Source organism: Typopeltis vanoorti, chromosome 6 (genome assembly GCF_054136105.1).
Source record: "Typopeltis vanoorti isolate ZY-2024b chromosome 6, IOZ_Tvanoo_1.0, whole genome shotgun sequence".
In the NCBI taxonomy this organism is placed as follows: domain Eukaryota; kingdom Metazoa; phylum Arthropoda; class Arachnida; order Uropygi; family Thelyphonidae; genus Typopeltis; species Typopeltis vanoorti.
The window spans coordinates 117,451,626-117,472,919 of record NC_143554.1 but is presented as its reverse complement, the minus strand read 5'-3'; the positions used below and the strand labels follow the sequence as shown (position 1 = coordinate 117,472,919).

The 21,294-nt window shown below is 36.2% G+C and overlaps 1 protein-coding gene across 1 annotated transcript in view; it reads right to left on the bottom strand.

Annotated features, from left to right (window-relative positions):
• The window catches only part of LOC150105856 (WD repeat domain phosphoinositide-interacting protein 4-like), a 127,222-nt gene that overhangs the window by 79,970 nt on the left and 25,958 nt on the right, over nt 1–21,294 (bottom strand). The window contains exons 3-4 of the mRNA XM_090393627.1: nt 15,588–15,695; nt 11,036–11,123 (exon numbers count right to left, since the gene is read on the bottom strand). Coding sequence (XP_090249753.1) covers nt 11,036–11,123; nt 15,588–15,695 — 196 coding nt within the window. The remainder of the gene's footprint in view (nt 1–11,035; nt 11,124–15,587; nt 15,696–21,294) is intronic.

Sequence of the window (21,294 nt, the reverse complement as noted above, 5' to 3'; positions counted from 1 at the left end):
TTCTTAAACTCTCATTTTTCCTTCAATAATCTGTGTATTTTAGTCAACAGTTCACATCTGAGAGCTGCTCAACTTTCATTCGCTTTAAAACTTTCTTACATGTTATTCTTTTCAATATTAAATTCAATTTTATCCTGTTCAAGACTAAATAATGATTACTTCCAATTTCAAATCCTCTTTGCATTCTGGTGTATTGCACCAGAGAGAAAACATCACCATCAACAATATCATAGTCGATGAGACTTTTCTTCTCTGAATGTGAATTTGTGCAAATTTTTATGTTGGAACATGGTGTTAATAATAACCAGTCCATGTCCTGATTAGAAATACAACAGGTATTTGCCATTATTATTAGCTTTGCTCTTTTCTCCAAATTTTCCCAAAATATTTTTGTATGTCTGACAATCATTTCCTACTCTGCTATTTAGATCCCCAACAAGGACCAACTTTTTCTTTTTCATTGTGTCAGTTGCTTTTTCTAAAGCATCAAAAAATTCCTCCACTTCTACTTAGAACTTTTCACTAGGACCATAGGCACAAATAAGTCTCATTGTCCAACTCCCCATTCTGATATTAGCTCAACTCTACTTGAGACTGCCTGCCATTCAAGAAGATTAGCCTTGCATTTTGTGTTGAATACTATGGTTACTTCTTTTCCTTGAGTGTCATTTCCTGAATATAACATTTTGTATTTATTGCTCAGAAAGATCTTTGTCATTGCTCACCAGTTTGTCTTTTTTATTTCAGTCACCCCTATTATGTCGAGTGGTACTTATCTAATTCCTTGGCTAGCTCCATTTCTTTGTAATTCAGGCTTCTTATGTTGATAGTACCAATCCTTAACTCTGGTGATGTTGAGTGGGGGTGTGCTTTCAGATTTGTTCCAGTACCTGACTTTTCTCTGTTCGCCCTGGTTCCCTGGCGAAAACAACGGGAGCCTTGCTTAACCGGGCAACGCCCCAGCCGGCATGAAATTTTGTCATGTTGTACCATCATTTTGTATACTAGTTTAACCAAATTTAGATAACCAAATTGTAAGAATACAATTTGGTTAGCTAAATCCCAGTCCATCTTCATTTGTTCAGTATCCAGGTAGATACCCAACAGGGTGCACCATGAAAAGGTGAGAATTGGACATTAGGTCGGAAGCCCTGGTCGGTTCTCTGCATTCCTTTAAAGGCTATGTGGAGGTCTCCTCTCAGTTATACAGCTTTGACCCTTAAGCTTATCTCCAATATTTCAATGTTGTAGTCTCATTTCTTTGGCTATATTTGCTGCTTTTGATATTTCATACATAGTCCTCTTATTCCAACATTCTATGTGTATTGTTTTTTTTGACTCCAAACAGTTTCTCTCTTTTGGTTTTTGTGTCGTCTGAATTTTTTGTTGTATTCCTCAGTTCCCTAGTTTCTCCATGAGAGCTTTCGCTAGGAGATGTTATTCTCAATAGTTTGTCTTCATTTAGTATTATATTTTCGTCAGATATTTCTGTGGTCCTGGTTTCCATAGCAAAGCACTTTTTTTTTACCAGGATAGATTGCTAGCCCTTTGCTCAACCCTCACTTATTTATTTGTGCTTGGGATCAGTATCATGTGGTATAGCCACATGATGGGTGGCTTGATGTTTTAGCCATTCCTAATATTCTTTTGGAATCTTCTGAACATTCTAGAAGCTTCCCTGTCTGTATTTCCTTTGAGAACCATAATCTTTGACTTGCTAGGATTGAGCTAAAGTACTCTGTTATTACTGATCTCATTACCTTTGTCAAGAATTTGTCCTAATTCTTTCTTGTCATTACAATGGAATATTGTATCATCAGCATACCTCAGATTACTGATCAATCTACCACCTATCCTAAATTCCTGTCTTGAACTCATCCAATGCTACATGCACATGTCCTCAGCATAGACAAGTGTGAAGAAAGTAAGTATCCTTACCTATCTCCCTTTCCAACCCAAAGCGAATCAGTTAATCCAACACCTGTTCTTACTGCAGCTTCTTGCTCAATGAACAAAGTTAGCTATCAATCTGATAGTCTGTTGAGTAAAACCCATGTTTTTGACTGTTTGTTCACATGCTGAATACAGTCAAAGGTTTTAGAGTAGTCTATAAAAGGAGTCTAAATTCTTTATACTTTTCAATGATCTAACGATGTGATCTCTGGTACCTTTACCTTTCCTAAAATCTGCTTGTTCCTCAGGCATCTCTACATCAATTTGCTCTCAATCCTATTTAGAAAGATCTTTAATAAAATCTTGGTTGCATGAGAGATTATTTCTAAATTTAATGTCTCAGCTTCATTAAAAACTATCTAAACAGGCAAAATATTTTGTTTTCTTGGTTTTCTATTGTGAATACAGTTGTTTTCATATTCCTGTCCATTTTTCACAGTTTATCTTTATACCATATTTGACACAAGTTATTCAATTTAGATAAGGAATCTTGAAGACTTGCACTAGATTTATTTTTATCATAACATTATCTACATAAATGTAAATAGCTAGAATGATATCCGATTTAGATAAACTTTAATGAAAATTTCCTTCATAATGTGATCCATATAGATCATGAATCTCACTGGAGGTACTGTGTACCCATATCTTCCACTTCATTTTTATATCAAACCATCTTCCAGTACCTCCTTAATTCTAACTACTGATATTCTATTTATAAGGCACATCCAGAAAGTAAAGTCTGTTCAGAATTTATCAAATAAGGTATGGAAGAGGGATCTTGCATGCATGGTAGCAGAGTGACTCATTACCTAGCTGCTGACCATTTTACTTTTGGCACGTCAGCATTTGTTGTCTTCTACAAATAATTATAATAAAATACTGTGATAAAAAATCCCACCAGTTGCAAGGTTCATAGTGTGATATAGCTTTTTGTTGGTGGAAAACAATAGTGCTGCTGAAATTCACTGACAACTGTAAGGTTTACGAGTCTACAGTATGAGTGACAGCAAGGTTAGGTAATGGTGTTTGTTCAAAGAAAGGTGCAACGTTCATAATGAAGAGCAGTGGCTAGTTTGGTGACAGACTATCTGGTGGAAAGAGTGAAAATAAAAATTCATGAGAAGTGTCATTTCACAATTATGGAAATTTCTTTTGAATTCACAGAGGTTTCCCACTCTCATTCATGAAACTGTGACAGGTAAGCTGGGATATAAGAAACTGTGCACCAAAAATGCTGACTAATGTGCAGAAACAGCAATGAGTAGAATCAGCTCAAAAAATTTTAAGCATTAAAAAATGAAGGATATAAAAACTTTTCTCGTATCATGAGTGGTGACAAAACATGGATTTTGTACACAAATGCCAAATCAAAACAACAATCAATGCAGTGGTACCATTCATCATCTCCAAAAGCAAAAAGGGATTGTACTTTTGCATGACAATGCATGAGTTAACTCTACATCAGGAAGTAGAGTTAACTCATGCAGAGTTAACTCAAACTGTCCATCAAATTCATAAGTTAGGGTAGGAACTTTGACCATCCACCCTAGTCCCAACCTCGTACCCACTGAATAGCTCTTGTTCTTACATATGAAGCAATGGCTCCCATCTCACTTTTTTAAGAAGATGAGAAAGTGAAGAACAGTGTGACTCAGCGGTTGAACTCACTGGGAGCAGACTTTTTTTGACACAGGTATGAAGCTGCTGTTGCTATGATACCAAAAATGCCTGGAAGTCAATGGCGACTATGGAAGAATATATATGTGCAAGTATTTTAGCACATGAAATTTTTCTCTTCTCTACCAGTTTTTTTTTTTTTTTTTTAAATTCTTGACCAGACCCTACTTGTATGTGCCTCATTTTTACACCTTACGACAGTTAAGGTTTTGAATAACTTTTCTCTTGGCACCTTTCATATTATTTTTCAGATCTACAAAACTTAAATAGAGATACTTGCTATAATTTCAACTATCTGTCTTAAATTGAAAATTCAATACTAACCACTTCTATATGACCTAAACCTAGCTTGTTCTTTTACAATTTTAGTTTTCCCCTTTCAAAAATGCTTACATAAATCCTGCCTGAAAAACACATCAGGGAAATTCCCACTGTTTTATTTCCCTGTGTGGGGTCTGGAAAGTTCTGATAAACACCTAGAACAAAAATGATATTAAAGCAACTGATAACCACAAGAAAGAACATACGAGAATATAAGTTACCTTCATAACTCTGCTACTGGTATGTTCTTTCTTGTAGTTATATCGGCTGCTTCAATATCATTTTCGTTCTAGGTGTTTATAAGAACTTTCCAGCCATGTATTTCATCACAACCAAATAACAAAGAAAAAGTGAGAAAGAATGTTCCTTCTCCCCCCCCAAATGATAGGACTGTAATTTATTCTTAATAACTATTATTTAAGGAAATTGACAGCGTATACTGGAAATATAGATTAAATAAACTTTAATATACACTTTCCGATATTTCGGCGAACGTTACGTTGCCATCTCCTTGGGAACTTACTAAAAGGACACGTGCACACAAGTACTAATACAACAAATGAGACCGAGGCTAGGATGCTAGCGTTTTCCTAAAGTCCTGATGGTGCCCCCTGGCGGGCTATATTGGTAGTTCTTGGCCTTTGGGCTGAAGTTCTTTTGATAAAAGTTTCCCAAATTTGGGGCAGTTTCATGCATCCAAATTTGTTGAGGTTTGGCATGTTCCTAAGGGCCGAGGCTGATTCCATGAATAGTCTTTCATACTTGAACTTGCTGCGGTGTATTACTGTGGCTTTCTTCCATCTTATTCTGTGGCGAGTATCCAGAGCGTGGTCTGCAAGCCAAGAGTGGCTGTACTGGTGAAATCGGATGTAATCCTTGTGTTCTGAGATTCTGATATTTGCTGTCCTGCCTGTTTGGCCAAAGTAGGACAGTTTACAGCTGCAAGGGACCTGGTATACACCAGGTAGGTCTAGGGGAAGTGGTTGGTCTTTGGTGGAGCGGATAAGGGATGCCAGTTTTCTATGTGGTCTGTAACAAGTGGTCAAGTCATGTTTTTTTAAGATTTTATTGATTTTTTCTGAGGTGCCTCTGATGTAGGGAATAGTGATGGATTTGGAGTAATCTTTTTTGTGAAGGGGAGGGGGTGGTGGATAACTGGGTTAAGTATTTTTTGGGTTTTTTGGAGGGGGTAGCCGTTGGCTGAGAAAGTGTCACGGATGTGATTTAGTTCTGTGGTTAGGGCTTGATCATTAGAACAGATTATTTTTGCCCTGTTGAATAATGTTTTAATAACTCCATATTGTTGTGAGGGGGGGTGGTGGGATTGTTGGTGAATGTATCTGCCTGTATGGGTGGGTTTTCTATAAACTGAGAAAACCAAGGTTCCATCAGGTTGGCGGGTGACTAGTGTGTCTAGGAAGGGGAGGGTATTGTTTTCCTCTTTTTCCAGGGTGAATTTGATTCTAGGGTGTTGGTTGTTCAAGTGTGTTAGGAAGGAGAGGAGTGAATCCGGGCCATGTGGCCAGATAGCGAAAACATCATCAACATAGCGAAGCCATATGGTAGGTTTTAGTGGGGCTGAGTTTAAGGCTTTCTCTTCAAACATCTCCATGAAAAAGTTTGCCAAGGGTGGGGAAAGTGGTGAACCCATGGCTGTCCCCTCTATCTGTTTGTAAAATTTAAAGTGTATATTAAAGTTTATTTAATCTATATTTCCAGTATACGCTGTCAATTTCCTTAAATAATAGTTATTATGTCTAACCAGCGTATAAGCCTCTCAACAATGTAATTTATTCTGCTAAGTCACCAATTTTTATTTTTATTCCCTTCATGGTAACTAATAATAATTTTTTTTTTTTTTTAAAACACTTTTTCTTTGATATTAGGAGCAATATGGCTGTGACAAAATATAAGGTATTTTCAGGTGTGAAGAGCACTCAAGAGAAAATAGATGAAAAAAAAGATGAAGACAGTGGTGGAGTATACTTAAATGGGAGGGGGATAATTATAATATGGTGAAGATTCCAATGCTCCAAAATCATATAGGGGCAATGGATGTTTATGGAACTGCTGTCACATCTTACGGCTATGGTTTCTGAAATCCATAACATGGTTTTGTTATTTTGAAGGTCAAGTATTGTCACTTTTTTCAATTTGAGGAATGTGGTTCTGTCTGAATGCTTGGACAGCAATTTCAGTTTTACTGAAATTTGACTTTTTATTTTGGTTTTTATTGGTTAGATATTCAGGAATGGAAACATTACAGTCATGAAAATGTTCATGTAGCTGTGACCATAGCGATCTGATTGTTGAGCTTTTTTTTTTTTTTTTTTAAATAAAATAAGCAGCTTTGTAATGTTATATTGATTTGTATTTAAAGAAGTAGTATTGAGTTGTATTTAAGATTTGTATTTCTGAAAATTTTTTCAGAAAGACAGAATCTATAAAAATAAAGACAACTGAACTGTAAGTTTCTTTGGAATATCAGATATTAGTTTCTTCAAGTGTTCACTAGTGCTTCAATAGTGAACACTTATAGCATCAAACAAATGTGCACATACAAAGGAAACAGCAGTGTAAAAAAAATCGTTTCATCTTCTTGCATTTAGTGAATTAACAGCAAATCAAAGTTTGCACTATTTAGATGGGCAGTCTTTTCCTGCTGTTATTTACACCCTGATACATTGAGAATGTAGAATTCCCAATTATCATGGTGTAACATGAAGAGAAAATTAAATAAAAAAACCCTGTATAAAAGCTAATACATAAATTAGCTAAAGAAAGAAAAATATTCTTGCATCCAAGTAAAATATATGTCAAAAAAAGTGTTTGTTGAACTAAACAATAAAAGGAGGAATGTATTACAGTTGTGCTATAAAAAAAATTTGCTAAGTAAGACAAAGGATTAGTCATAAGAAATTGTGAGAGGCTAGAGATTAAAATATTAAGTAAATTCATAAAAAAATTTTGCAAGAGGGATTAATTTAGAGGCTAGCAAAAGAAAAATAGACTATCCCTCAGGGTCAATTCCCGGATTTAGACATTGTCACGGGCTCCACGACCAAAGGATGTTTGGCAGAAAAACGCCACCCTAATTGGTCGGTGAAGTCTAATCAAATAAGGGGCTGAGAAAAGAAATTAAAGAAGGTGCCGTTAGGGGATCAAGGTATAAAAGGGGTGGAACCCCCCCCCACACACACACACACGAGGCTTTTTCCTGGATAGTTTCTTCACGGGCTCCTTCGTATAGGAGCTCACTTGGTTTTCCTGAGTGGCGGGATTGGAGTTAATCTCCATTGTCGCAACAAGGAAACGAAAGTAAGGGATTTCGATTCCGTATTTCCTATGGTAAGAAACGAGGACTGGAGACGTGAGGAGCTGAAGGATCTTCCTCAGCCATAGCCAAGTTAGCCAGTCTTGGGCGTGGACAGCAGGGTTTTTCCCCAGTTTATTCTGGGGTTTTTCATCCCGCAAAGCAGGCAACTGGCCTTGAGAACTCAACACTACAGGCCATAGGATACACCGGGGCATAAGGCTGACCACCTTATCCTGTAAACTGAGCGAGGTCCGATGATCAATGGACCCTCGACACCGCAAGGTAAAAGAGAGTATAAGGAAGATGAAGAAACGAGGAATGCCATTTAGCTAAAGGAAAGAAAGTATTATGTATTATCCATGTGTTTCATCGTCCAGTGACAACTACGAAAAAAGGAAATCTGTAAAGAAGTCAGTGTCCACGTGGCGAGTTTCATAGCCATTGTATAGATGATTCAAAGCGTGTCCTTAATGCAAGAACAAAAAGTAAAGATTGCATAAGCACAGTTTATTGCCAAAAGAACTTAGGAGTGACAGATTATAGGGGAGATCATACCAGGATAGTTCAATCGGAAAAAGGCAGAGGTCAATATAGAAAACTCAAGAGAAAAAAGGTACTGTAAAAATCTCGTGTTAACTAAAAATCGTCTGTAATTGTAATCATTATTCTATTACTGAACTGTTGAAGAGACTAAGGAAATTTATACTAGGACTTTAGTACATGACTGATTATAATGAAAGTATGCCTGTTAATATTATATAAGTAATTACGTGTCCTGAGAATTATGCATGTGTGTTGTAACATATAGGAAAGTTTTAAATGTCAAAGTTATGTGTTAGTACAGTGAAAGGATAATTTAATCTACATAGTTTTGTATAGTTAAATAGAGTGAATTGATCATATATGTCCATGTGCTACAGCATATGGTGTATATTCAGACCAATATAGGGTTAACTAAGGTGTTAATTACATGATTTTATGTGTTGAATTTGTTATGGCGGCATGATCGCAATACCCATATAAGATCATAGCCAAGTTACTTGTGATAAGCTAATGTTATTTTGTAAATGTTTTCTTAGTATTGAATTGAATTATACTAGAAATTGAGTTGTACCATGCTAATGAGTTTAATAAACCTTTGTTCATCAATAAAAGTTGTCCGAAATTGCTGCCCAATGCACCACTCGAAAATTGTACGAACCTAATCGTGCGGGAAATTAATGTGTTAAAAAACGAGATAAAGTATCACGACTGCAATATTGTTTCACATTCAGACATATTCTAGTAATTGCTCCTTGTTTTTGTATTTAATATCTCAAACTAAATGTCCCAAAAGGCGCAGTATAATATAAATACTAGGGACACCAAGGGGAGAAACAGCTTAAATATTTGTATTTTGGGGTGATATCTCATACATAGATAAAAGTTGAATATAGATAAGCAGAATTTCACTAGACAGAATGATAATCATAAATTGGGACACAACATTGCACAGTACACAAATAGTTATTAGTGGCAACTCACTATCTGTCAACTTATTTTTGAAACTTAAATTAACTTTAATTTGTGCAGCTGAGACAAAAAGTTGATAAAAGAAGAATAAATAATTTTCTTAACCAAACATGTAAAAAAAAGATACATGAATATTGTGGCATTTCACTGATTTATGTCATTTTATAACTGATTAGTGAAAATGCCACGTATTTCATCACAACCAAATCTCACCGAACATCAAAGAAAAAGTGAGAACTAATGTTTTTTGACCCAAAAAATGATAGGACTAATTTATTCTGCTAAGTCATGATTTATTATTTTTTTTAATGTTTATTCCTTTCATGTTAAGTAGTAATAAAGATAATATTTTTTTTTTTTCACTTTTTCCTTGGTATTAGGTGCAACATGGCTGTGACAAAATAAGGTATTTTCACCAATCAGTTTTTGATTGGAGTAGAGCTCTTGTAGTATTCATCTATTAGAGAGAGGGAGGGATAAAACAAGAATTATAGAGGAATTTCCTTGCTGTATTTTCTGTAATATATAAGCAAGCCTACTCAAGATAAAGCTAAAAAACCTGTAGGAAAACAAACTGGATTTAAGCCAAAGAGGGTTACCAAATAATCAGATTTTTGCTTTAAGACAAACAGTTGAAATCATGGTTACATAAAGATCTGTTTTGTATATTTGGAAAAGGCATATGATAAGGTGTCAAGAGAAAAACTGTTCAAAACACTAGAATTATATATGGTGTAAATGGAACATTACATTGAGCAATATGTGGTTATGTATAAGCTGTAAGTCAGCAGTTAGAATTGAAGATGGTAGGAAGATTGATGGTAAATCAGGTGTGAGATAAGGATACATTATCTCACACCTGTACATTATCACCAATGTTATTCATCTGTGTGGATCACATACAGACTATGAAAATATGCAAGGACATTAAAATGTCAGCTAAATAATGAATGGAAAACTAATAGAACAAGTCACAGCTATTTATCCAGCCATGAGGTGACATGACATATATACACATGTCTGTGTATATATGGTTGCAAAGTGTGCTGAATTCGAAATAACATTGGATACATTGAAATAATATGAATAAAAAAAAAAAGCAAAAATTGATATATTTCATCCATACGTCCATTTGAATGATTAAGCAAAATTTTTATTGAATATGGCAGATTAAGTATGAAAATAAGCTATGGTATAAGCAAAAGGTGGCAGGGTGGAGAATTAACTGAATAAATTTATACAAAATAAGGAATCTGTCAAAATACTAAACTAGCTGTGCATAAGTCTTCAAAATCAATTATAACTTATGGATCCGAGAGCTGAGTTAGAAATAAAAACTCTTGATCACAGACCACAGATATGAGAATTCTGAGAAATATTTGAATGGTTAGCATACCTGATCTCCAACCAACAGGTTGCAGATTCAAATCTTGCTGCAGGCATGGAGGTTTGTAATTGTCTTTAGGTAGGAGATGAATTTCATTGCCTGGTATGATATCACATCCCTGCTCATTGGAGGCCTGAAGTGGCTTGAAAAAGTTCCATGATCTCTAGAGCAGGGTTTCCAAGACTATGTAAAAAAAAAACTCATAAAAATGGGAGGGGAATCCTTCACGATGGGCAAACAAACCTATAGTACATTTGTACTATACACTTATAAAGGTAAATAACCTTTAGTAAGTGAAAAACCACATGCAAAGGCATAAATGGCAGTCATTAAAAATGAAGAAGAGATTAGAAAGGGAATAAGAAATTGTTAGCAATCATGAGAGCAGAGAATTTTAGCCAATCCACACCTCCCAGTTGGTTTCCTCAGGAAAGGTTAGGTATACTTCCAGTAGACTAACTTGCCTGATGAAGCATGTCAGAGCTAATCACCCTGACATGTGGATTTTTTTGATTACGAAAGAAATAAGACATTCGGAAAATATTATACAGTGCAGTCTATTCCTTTTTCTCAAAAAGAAGTTATAAAGCCTATCAAGTGAAAGCCTTACTGGAAGGCTACAAAATAAAGCAGGAGGGGGGGGAACTACAATATGTTGAGTGAATATGCTAACTACTTGGCCAACCAGGCCAACATATAGCTCACTTTTCGTAATCATTTCCTTATCCCTATAGGCTTGCTACAATGAGAGTTAACTAACTTGCTTTTATAAATTGTTGCTGCTATGTAAAAATAATGAAATTCAAGCGACAATTTCAATAATATATCAATGAAAATAGAAATTACAACAATGAATTTTATCTTACCTTTCTCTTCGCATTAAAACAGAGAGGACAGGAGAAGTAAATGTAAATTCCATTACAAATTCACCACTCAGGTCATCCCAAATAAGAACTGTAATTTTAAAAAAAAAATAAACTTAAAATAAATAAATACCTTCAAAAATTAAAAACAAACTACACCTGCATTAAAGGAATAAAACAAACTGAAACAACTATCCATACATAACTTGTAATAAATGAGTCAAAAGAGTGATTTCCCCCCAATACTTTTTTTTTTTTTTTGAATTGAAGAGCTCAGAGGAAAGTGAAGAAATGATAGTGACCACATAACCCACTTGACAAAAGCATTCATAAAAATATCTACACCAAGGACAAAGAAAAAACAGTTCAATGAGAAAGTATTTGGAGTGAGTCTGCAAGAGATGTCAACTATTAAGAGGATCTTCTGGACAGCATCAATCATTTTTAGAGAGATTTTTCGTTGAAATCTCAATGGGAGAATGGCATTCTAAAGTTGGGCAAATATGAGATTCATATAATATTAGGCCTGTAGGAATAAGAAGTATCTTGGAAAAAAAACATCAAGTTTTTTGGAGGCTAAGGAGAGTACAGATGTGATATGCTTGTTCCAGGAAAAGTAAAAGTCATTATCCAAAATCTGTAACCTCAAGGACATACAGAATATTAATTGACAGTACTAAATAACTATCAGTTTTCTTCAAAATCTTATTTGTCAGGATCCCATGCCCATACTGTCAGATCTTCCATTTCAGTTCATCTAAGGTGCCATGAATCAGCTTTCATTACAGCAAACTCATAAGGACCACAGGAATAGTTTGTTATAGTGGTTAGTTTACTAGAGTGAATTTTTTTAGCATAGCATTATATACCTAGGAGGCCTCATATACGTAAGATAGAGGATATACCTAGGAGTTTTTGGCAGTTTGTTATAGAAAAAGTCAACTGTACCAACTTCATCAATCCACCTAAATTTCAGTCATTCATCCTATGGATCATTTATAAAGCTCTGGCCAAAAGATTTATCATCATCATCAAATTCCTGCTATGTACCCTCAAGGGGTGTACAGGATATGAAAGTACTACATGAAAAAATTACATCATTACTAACTTCCTATCTACAATTTTCCTCCAAATCAGTCTGTTACTTGTCAAGACTCCAACATTATCAGATCTTATATTTCTATCGTCTAAGGCACTTTGTACCGTATCAATCCACCTATATCTTGGTCTTCCTCTGGGTCGTTTTGCTGCCAACCTGGCAGAGAACACTTGTTTTGCTAATCTTTCCTCTCCCATTCTATTTAAGTGACCATACCACCTGAGATTAGCTCTGCTAACGCATTCCTGGATGCTGACAATGTCAAGTTCTTTCCTAATATCCTCATTTTTAATATGATATTGCCATTGATGCCATCTGTTCACGCCTCTAATCTTTCTCAGGACTCTCATATCTGCGTTCTCTAGTCTTTGGTCAAGTGTTTTACTTCTGACCCAGCTCTCTGATCCATAAGTTAAAACTAGTTTGAACACTGTCTTGTATACAGCTAATTTAGTGTTCCGACTAATTTCTCTCTTATTCCATATGAATTTATTCAATTGACTTCCCACCATACCAGCTTTGCTGATTCTGTTGTCTATTTCTATATTTAATTTACCATCTTCAGTAAAAATTGTGCCTAAGTAGCTGAAATGTTTTACTTGTTCCACAGGTTCTCCATTCACAACACAGTTGATATTTTCAATGATTCTGCCTATTTTCATTGTCTTTTTATTGCTGATCTTCATACCATATCTATTACAACAGCTATTCAATTTAGTCAGAGAATCTTGCAGACTTGTAGTGGATTTATTTAGAAGTATAACATCATCCGCATTAAGCAAAGAGCTGACATTAACATCACCAATTTTGATATCAGGTTTAATACCACTTTCCTTCATAATGTGATCCATATAGATAATGAATAACAGAGGGGATAATGTACATCCTTGTCTCACACCAGATTTAACATTAAATCATCTTTCTTCAATTCTAACTGCCGACTTACAACTCAAATAAAGACTAAGTATTGCTTGATATAATGCCCCGTTGACACCATATAACTGCAGCGTATTGAATAGCTTCTCTCTTGGCACCTTGTCATATGCCTTTTCCAAATCGACAAAACTTAAATACAGATCATTGTTATATTCCCATGCTTTCTCGACTATTTGTCGTAAAGTGAAGATCTGATCCTGACAGCCTCTATTTGGCCTGAATCCAGCTTGTTCTTCACCAAGCTTTTCTTCCACAATTCTTCAACCGTTTCTCAAGTATACTGGCATAGATCTTGCCAAAAGATTTGGCACCTAAAAGAAGGAAAAATACCATCAAAATGGAAGGCATCGGAAACAATTCTTCTCTTCAAAAAAGGTAACACAGAAGACATCAAGAATTAGTGTCCTATATATCTGCTATCACATATATAGAAATTAATGACAAACATTATATCAAAGAGAATTAAAACCACCCTTCAAGAAAATAGGACTCAAAAAAATGTTATTCTACAATAGATCTAGATTGCATATAAGTAGTAACCCAATTCAGTGAACGATGCAAAGAATACCAAATCTCTCTTTGCTTGTTGACTTTAAGAAAGCCTTCGACACCATAAACTTATAACTCATTATCATAATGATAATGAGTTATAAGTTTTACCAGCATTACTAGAATAAGGCATCAATCCAGTCTACAATCTAATTCAAGAAATTAACACTGATAGCTCTACACAAATAACCTTATAACTATCACCATAAATCGAGATTTGCGACAAGGAGATGCCATATCAGCAAACCTTTTTACATAATCTGGAAAGTGCTTTTAAGGAAAGTTGACTTTAAAAGGTGGTATAAACATTGGAGAGCTGCTCCAAATACCAATGTTTGCAGACAATATAATACTTATAACTCAAGACCCTCCACAACTTGAAACAATGCTTCAGCAAGTGAATGATGCCTGTAATAAAACAGGACTAAAAATTCATGTTGACAAAACCAAAAGGATGAAAAATAAATACTGCCAAACCCACACCATTCAACTAAATTTCACCATAGAAAGTGAAGAATCCTACACATACCTTGATCAAACAATAAACATGGACAAAAATATGTTTGAAGAAATACCTAAAAGAAAAAGAGCTGCATGGACCTCCTTTATTCATATCAAATCCATAATCATAGATCCTAAGCTAGATATCAAAATAAGAGTTAGCATGTTCAACAGCTGTGTCCTCCATCTTTAACCTATGTCTCCAAAACTTGGAGCACCACAACCACCCAACATGCTATGGAAAGAAGATTAGGGATGAGTAAAAAAGACGACATCACAAATACAACTATCAGAAAATCAATTGGAGTAAAAGTAGTGAAAACCATGACAAGGCACAGTGGGTAGGTCATATTGCAAGACAATGAAAACAGGTGGACCTACCGTGTCCTAAACTGGTATCCAAGATCAACCAAGAGAAACACCCTGGTAGATCCCAACTAGATGGAAGACCCTCTAACCAGAATGATAAGAAATAAGTGGAGAAGAACACTCAAGATTGCCATAGCTGAAAACTTTGTGACCTGGATTTGTGGAGAAACCCTGAATGAAAGCAACAGGTCCATCCAGGTAATGGATCATTTTCTTACCAGTCCAACAAACACCGGCTTTACTAACATCTGCTCTCAAATTCTCCTTAAGTGACCATAATCTACTAATCTAACATCTTAGATTAGTAGACTATGGTCTAGAAATTTTTAAATACTATGGTCTACTTATGATTAGATTTAGATATTAGCAAGAGTGTGAGGACTAGATTATTTTTGCTTGGAGAGTGCAAATGCATGCAATAGGTTGGCAGCACAGTCAAGGGAGCTGTGTCAGTGTAGGCCTCCAATGATTAGTCACTGGACTCCATATAGATATTTGCATAATGATAATCTATGGTGCAGGAATACAAATTCTCAAACAGTCAAGACCATGATACCAGGAACAGAATGCAATTTTAGTAGTTGATAAAGAACGTCAAGTTGTAGTTGGCAAGTGAATAAGATTTCCACTCTTCACCCTAGGCGGAGTTCAAATCCCTTTACAACGACGTTTGTGAATGTCTTGAGATGATTTTCATCTACTAAGAGACCACCACTCTGCTAATTGAAAGTATCAAGAGACTTAGAAAGGTTCTATGTTTGCTCTCAAGAGCAGTTTCCAAACTATTTAATCCTCAGTCCACAACTAATATGATATAGATTTACCTTTTGTGGATGGGAATGTCAACAAAAAAGGGAGAACAACCTGGCAACAAAAATGCAAAAGGTCCCATAGGTATACCTGCCAGTCATCATACCAAATAACAAAGAATAAATTATATTAACGGACAATTTAATTGAATTCTTCAGTACAACTAAGTTTAGTTGTTGTCTTGTCCTTTGAAGAGTCTTAGATATTCCAATGTATTCCTTGAACTGCTTTGGCTATATCGATGATTTGCTAAGTTTTGTTACATGTTGCATTAAAGTAAGATGTACTTACCTGCATTCTCAGCGAACTTGGGTCTCGGCCCTCCTCCACCAACAATAGCCAAGAGGTTAGTTCTGTTCAGCATTTCACAGAGAGCCACACTTCCTACTATTTCAGCATCTAAGATCAAAGGCATGTAATCAGTAAACAAAGAGCCAACAACAGCATATAGACAAAAATAAAGTTAAGAGAACATATGAAGCATAAAATGAACATAATACAAAAAATTATATATGCAATTACCTGATAAAAAAAATTATTATTTCACTTGCAAAAATTGTAATCATCCATTTAGCACTGTGAGTGGATTGAGAGTTACATAATCTAGAAATAAAACATGGAAGCTTTTTTCAAAACTACCACAAACTTGCAAATAAGAGTAGTGATCTTGCACTATGCAGTGCAATTCAGTGATTTTCACTGCATAGATTCTATAAAATTACTGAAACAATTCCCCCAATAACACTGCACAAAATATTTAAAAAACTATATGTATGAAATATATAAAGAACATAAACTAGAAAGAACTTTTAGCTCAAACAGACAAGTTTGTTTGAGCTAAAAAGAACCAAAGTTTAATCAATATCAGATGTAGGTTAAGGAGAGCAGTCGTTAAAAGTATAAAAAAATGGGTGAATCTTCATCTACTTCCTTACATGGGAAGCAGCTTTTTATTTTTTTTTTGTTTTCATCAGAAAGGCCCAGCCTCCTTTCTTTGTAAATGAATTTAAATCACCAGGTGTAAGCTACCTCTCCTACTTACTGGAAGCCTAAACTGGCTTCCAAATGTTTCCATTTTCAGTCTTCCAGATTATCTAACTTAACCCTCACCCACATCACTAACATAATATAGGTATATAACTTTCGTAGGTCAGATTCACATTAAAAAAATATCAGGTAATGAAGAATAACCACTATGGAATCTGCACATCACAGATTAGCAAGTGTGAAGAGAAAAAAGGAACTCTGATTGTAGCTATTCTACAAAATGCTTAAGATTTTCTTAGCAAGATGAAGAGATCAGAAACTACACTATTCAATTGTTTTTATATTGCAAGAGAATTTTTTCTGGGTCACTTAAGGGTCAAAGCCAAATAACTGGGAGGTGACTCTACAGGAATACAGAAAATGGATTGGGCTTCTGACCTAATGTCCAATCCTCACCTTCACATGGTGAGGATTGGACATTAGGATTGGACACCCTAGTAAGTATCCACTGGATATTAAATAAAAGAGGATAGAATGGCAATTTGGGACTTAGTGAACTTGCTTGCATACAACATAAAGATGTACAGAAATACACTTGGAGAGAAGACAAGAAATAAGGCCTCATTAACTACATTATTGTAGGATAATGATATCCTCATGCTGATTCAGAATATAAGAATGCAGAGGGGATTTGAAATTGGAAGTGACCATTACTTAGTTTTAATTTGGATAAAAGTGAATATCAAATTAAAAAGAACAGCTGAGCAACTTTTACAGATAAACTAACTGTAGGCTCAGCTATACAACTATTATTGAAGAAAGAACCAAACCATGGAGTCTCACAAGACTGCAAGGTTTGTTTGATTGATTTAGCTAGGTAAGCATGTGGCAAAGTTGTCTGCAAGAACAGAAAAATGAGAATGCCATGGTGGACACAAGAATATTAAAGATGCTAAGAAATAATATTCTTGGTTTAATCCTTCATCCAAGAGTAAGCAAATAAAGTTGCACAAGAATTAACTTCACAACTCTTATATAGACTAATGACTTCACATCACTTGCCTTAGTATCCCATAATGCAAAGCACATATCCTTACAGATATGTATAATGCTATTCATTAAGGGAAAGGGTCACTACCCAGACCAGTTTCGACCTTTATTGAGGTCTCATTCTGCATTATGAAATACTAAGGCAAGTGATGTGAAGTCCTTAGCCTCTATATACGAATTGCCCAGTTGTGAGCAAACAAAGTTTGCGTACACTTGGATAAAACTTGTGTAGTGTTCGTGATAGCTCCGGATAAGATAAGTATTATTTTCAGTTATCGTTGATAAATTTATTTAATATTGCATAGTTTTGTTTGCCTTGCGTCTCTTAGTGCATCTTTTTGTGTGTTTTTGGTGTGTTATAATTTATAATTTGATAAAATACGTTGCAAGTAAGTATGGCTCCAGTAAATAGGAAAATGGCAGCCAGTAATGATGATTTGCCATCTTTATCAAAGAACGGTAGTATAAAAGATGATTCGGTGTACTAGCTGCGAAATGTACGCTTTGCGGAGTGCGGTCAGAGTGTGGTTAGATGATAATAAAGAAGTGAATGTGTGTAGAAAATGTAGGGAGAATGAGAAATTGAAGAGTATTTCGGATCGTGAGTGTGATATTTTTGTCAAACTTCAGAACGAAGAAAATAGGGATATGACAAGAAACAGCAAGGTTGTACCAGAGAATTGTGAGAGTGTGAATGTAGAAAGTGTGAATGATAGTATTAATGGTTTTACTGAGAATAAAAAAGATGAGATAGACGCAATGAGTGAGATCACGTTGTTGAACGGTGCAATACAAAGGGCAAAACAGCAGCTAGAGCGTATGAGCAAAAGTCGAATGAATGAACCAGCCAATAATAAAAAGTATGACAGGAAAAATAGACACATGAGTGTGAACATGAACTAACGAGTCTCCATACGGCACCATAGAGTGCTGTATGGAGACTCGTTAGTACGAGGTGTGATAGAAGAGGATTTGACAAAAATTGTACCAACCTGGTGCAACCATAAAGGATGTAACTGAGTCTATTAGAGAGCAAAAGGAAAGGGTGAAAGAAATGATTGTTGTGGTAGGTACGAATGATTTGAAAGGAGAAAAAATGGAAATGATAGAAGACCTGAATGAATTGTTTGAGGTAGCAAAAGAAAAGAGTGAGAGAGTTAGAATGATTAGTCTTTTGCCATGGTATGACATTGAAATGTTTAAAAGGAGGGCCATAATTGCGAATGACTTTATGCGTGGGTTATGTATGACGAGTGGTGTGGAATTTGTGGACGTGTGGAGTGAGTTTGATGGGCGAAAGGATCTATATAAGATGGATGGCTTGCATTTGAATGGTTACGGTGTAAGAAGACTTGAGAAAGTGTTGCTGAATGTAGTGGATGTGCAAATTCAGGGAAACTAGATTTGTTAGGGGGGGAATAGATATACAGTCCTCAGGGAGGCAGTTGAATGCAAGAATGAATATAATATGCCCGAGCAAATAAGGACAACAAATCAGAGTGGGATAGTTAATATAAGGCATCAAGGTAGGGTTGGGGCTAATGGGGGTCTTAAATTCATGTACACTAATGCTAAGAGTATTAGGAACAAGAAGGAAGAGTTTTTGGCCATGGTTGGCACTTCCAAACCACAGGTTATTGGTATTAGTGAAACATGGCTGACTGTAGATGATATAGCTAGTGGGATTGAATGTGATGGGTATAGTGTGTTCAGGAATGACAGGGAGAATAAAATGGGAGAGGAGTATTTTTGATGATAGCTGATGAGCTGCAGCCAAGGAGAATAGAAGTCTGGTTGCAGGATAGAGAAAAGAGCACATTTGAGGCCATTTGGTGTGAGATTGTGGCTAGCAGACCTAAATATACAATTGGGTGCTGCTATAGACCAGGTGATGGAAAAGATTGTGGTGACAGTATGCACAAGCAAATAGAAGAAATGAGTGGAAGGAGGGTGATTATTATGGGAGATTTCAACTATGGTCGCATTGATTGGAGTGAGGAGAGGACACACGGGAGGAAGGAATTGGATTTTATGCGGTTATTAAGGGATAACTATCTGCGACAGCATGTAATGGAAAATACTAGGGGTCAGAGAGTGCTTGACCTAGTAATTACTACTGAGGATTTGGCTGTAACAAATATGACCACATTGCCACCAATTGGTGAGAGTGATCATAGGGTCTTGACTTAGGAGGTGGCTAAAGGTGTAGAATTTTCAATTAAGACAGGGTACATGTGGAATTATCGGGCTGGAAAGTATATGACAAGCATAGGAGTTTGATTGGTTCAGTGCCATGGCATGTACAACTGCAAGGACTAGAAGTCGATAGTGCATGGGAGGTAGTTAAGAAGTGTTTGCATGAAGCAATGGCTGACTGTATACCTATAGTCCGAATAATAAATCAACTAGGGGTTAAATGGATGAATAACACCATTAAGCTTGAGCCGCAAAAAAAAGAAACAACTATGGAGGGAATTCAGGGAGAAAGGTGACCGGCAGGCACACGAACGGTATAAAGCGCAGGCCAGAAGGCTAACGAGTGTGGTATGAAAAGCAAAAAAGGATTACGAAAGAACATTGGCCATGCAGGCTAAAGAGAATACTAAACAGTTTTTTAGATATGTAGCAAGTAAAAGGAAAAATGTACATGGCAGAATGATTTTAAAGAATGCCGATGGTAGGGAGGTAACTGAATCGGTTGATATAGTTGAGTTACTGAGTCAGCACTTTGCAAGAATATATCATCCAGGTGGTGACATTGTAGAAACGAATGTACCAGTAGATTATACGGGAATTGTGGTGAATGAAGTGGAGGTGAGTAGTCTATTGCATAACCTCAATGTCAATACATCTGTGGGATTGGATGGTATACCAGCAAGTGTTGTACGAGAAGCAGCTAAAGAATTGTCAGTACCCTTGACCATTTTGTTTAATTTGAGTCTCGGGTCTGGGTTAGTCCCGAGGGGGTGGAAAGAGGGGAAAATAGTTCTACCGCATAAAGGTGGTTCCAAGACTACTGTTGTAAATTACTGACCGATTAGCATATCAGGAATCATTGTCAAGGTCTCAGAGAAATTAGTCAAGAAAAGAATACAGGATTGGATAGATGAAAATGGGATATTGTATGGGGGACAACATGGTTTTGTGAAGGGTAGATCATGCCTCAGTAAATTGCTCACGTTTTATAACACAGTGACAGCTGAACTGGATAGGGGTAATGGGTTTACAAGGATACTACTGGACCTTGACAAGGCTTTTGATAGGATACCACATAGAACCCTAATCAGTAAACTGGAGCAGATGGGGATAGATATAAGGTTGGTGAGATGGATAGGAGGGTGGTTGAAGGAGAGATACCAGAGTGGTTTATTCAGGAGTGGAGTGCCACAGGGCTCTGTTCTTGGACCACTGCTTTTCAATTTGTTCATCAATGATATTGGAAAGGATTTGAGAGGAAGTGTTCACTTGTTTGCTGATGATGCAAAGTTGGGTAGAGCAATTATGAGTGCACAGGATGTCAAAATTTTATAGGATGATTTTGAGGACTGAGCTAGGAAAAATGGATGTCAATTTAATGTGCCAAAGTGTAAGGTTATGCACTTTGGGGTGAAAAGAATAGCAGCAGTATATCGCATTGGTGGAACCGTACTGCAGGAGATTGATGAGGCCAGGGATTTGGGAGTGTTGGTGGATAGGGAATTATAGTTTAGGGGGCACATTGCAAAAGTGACTAAAACAGCTCACCAAATCACTTGGTCTCTGAAAAATACTTTAACATGCAGAGACAAACAAGTTGTTGTTCCTCTGTATCGAGCCTTGATAAGACCCCATCTCGACTACTGTGCCCAGTTATGGGCACCAGGGTTTCTTCGTGATGGGGAGGAAGTGGGGAGGGTCCAGAGACGAGTGACCAAGATGATAGCAGGTCTGTGGAATGAACCTTATGAGAATAGGTTGAAGA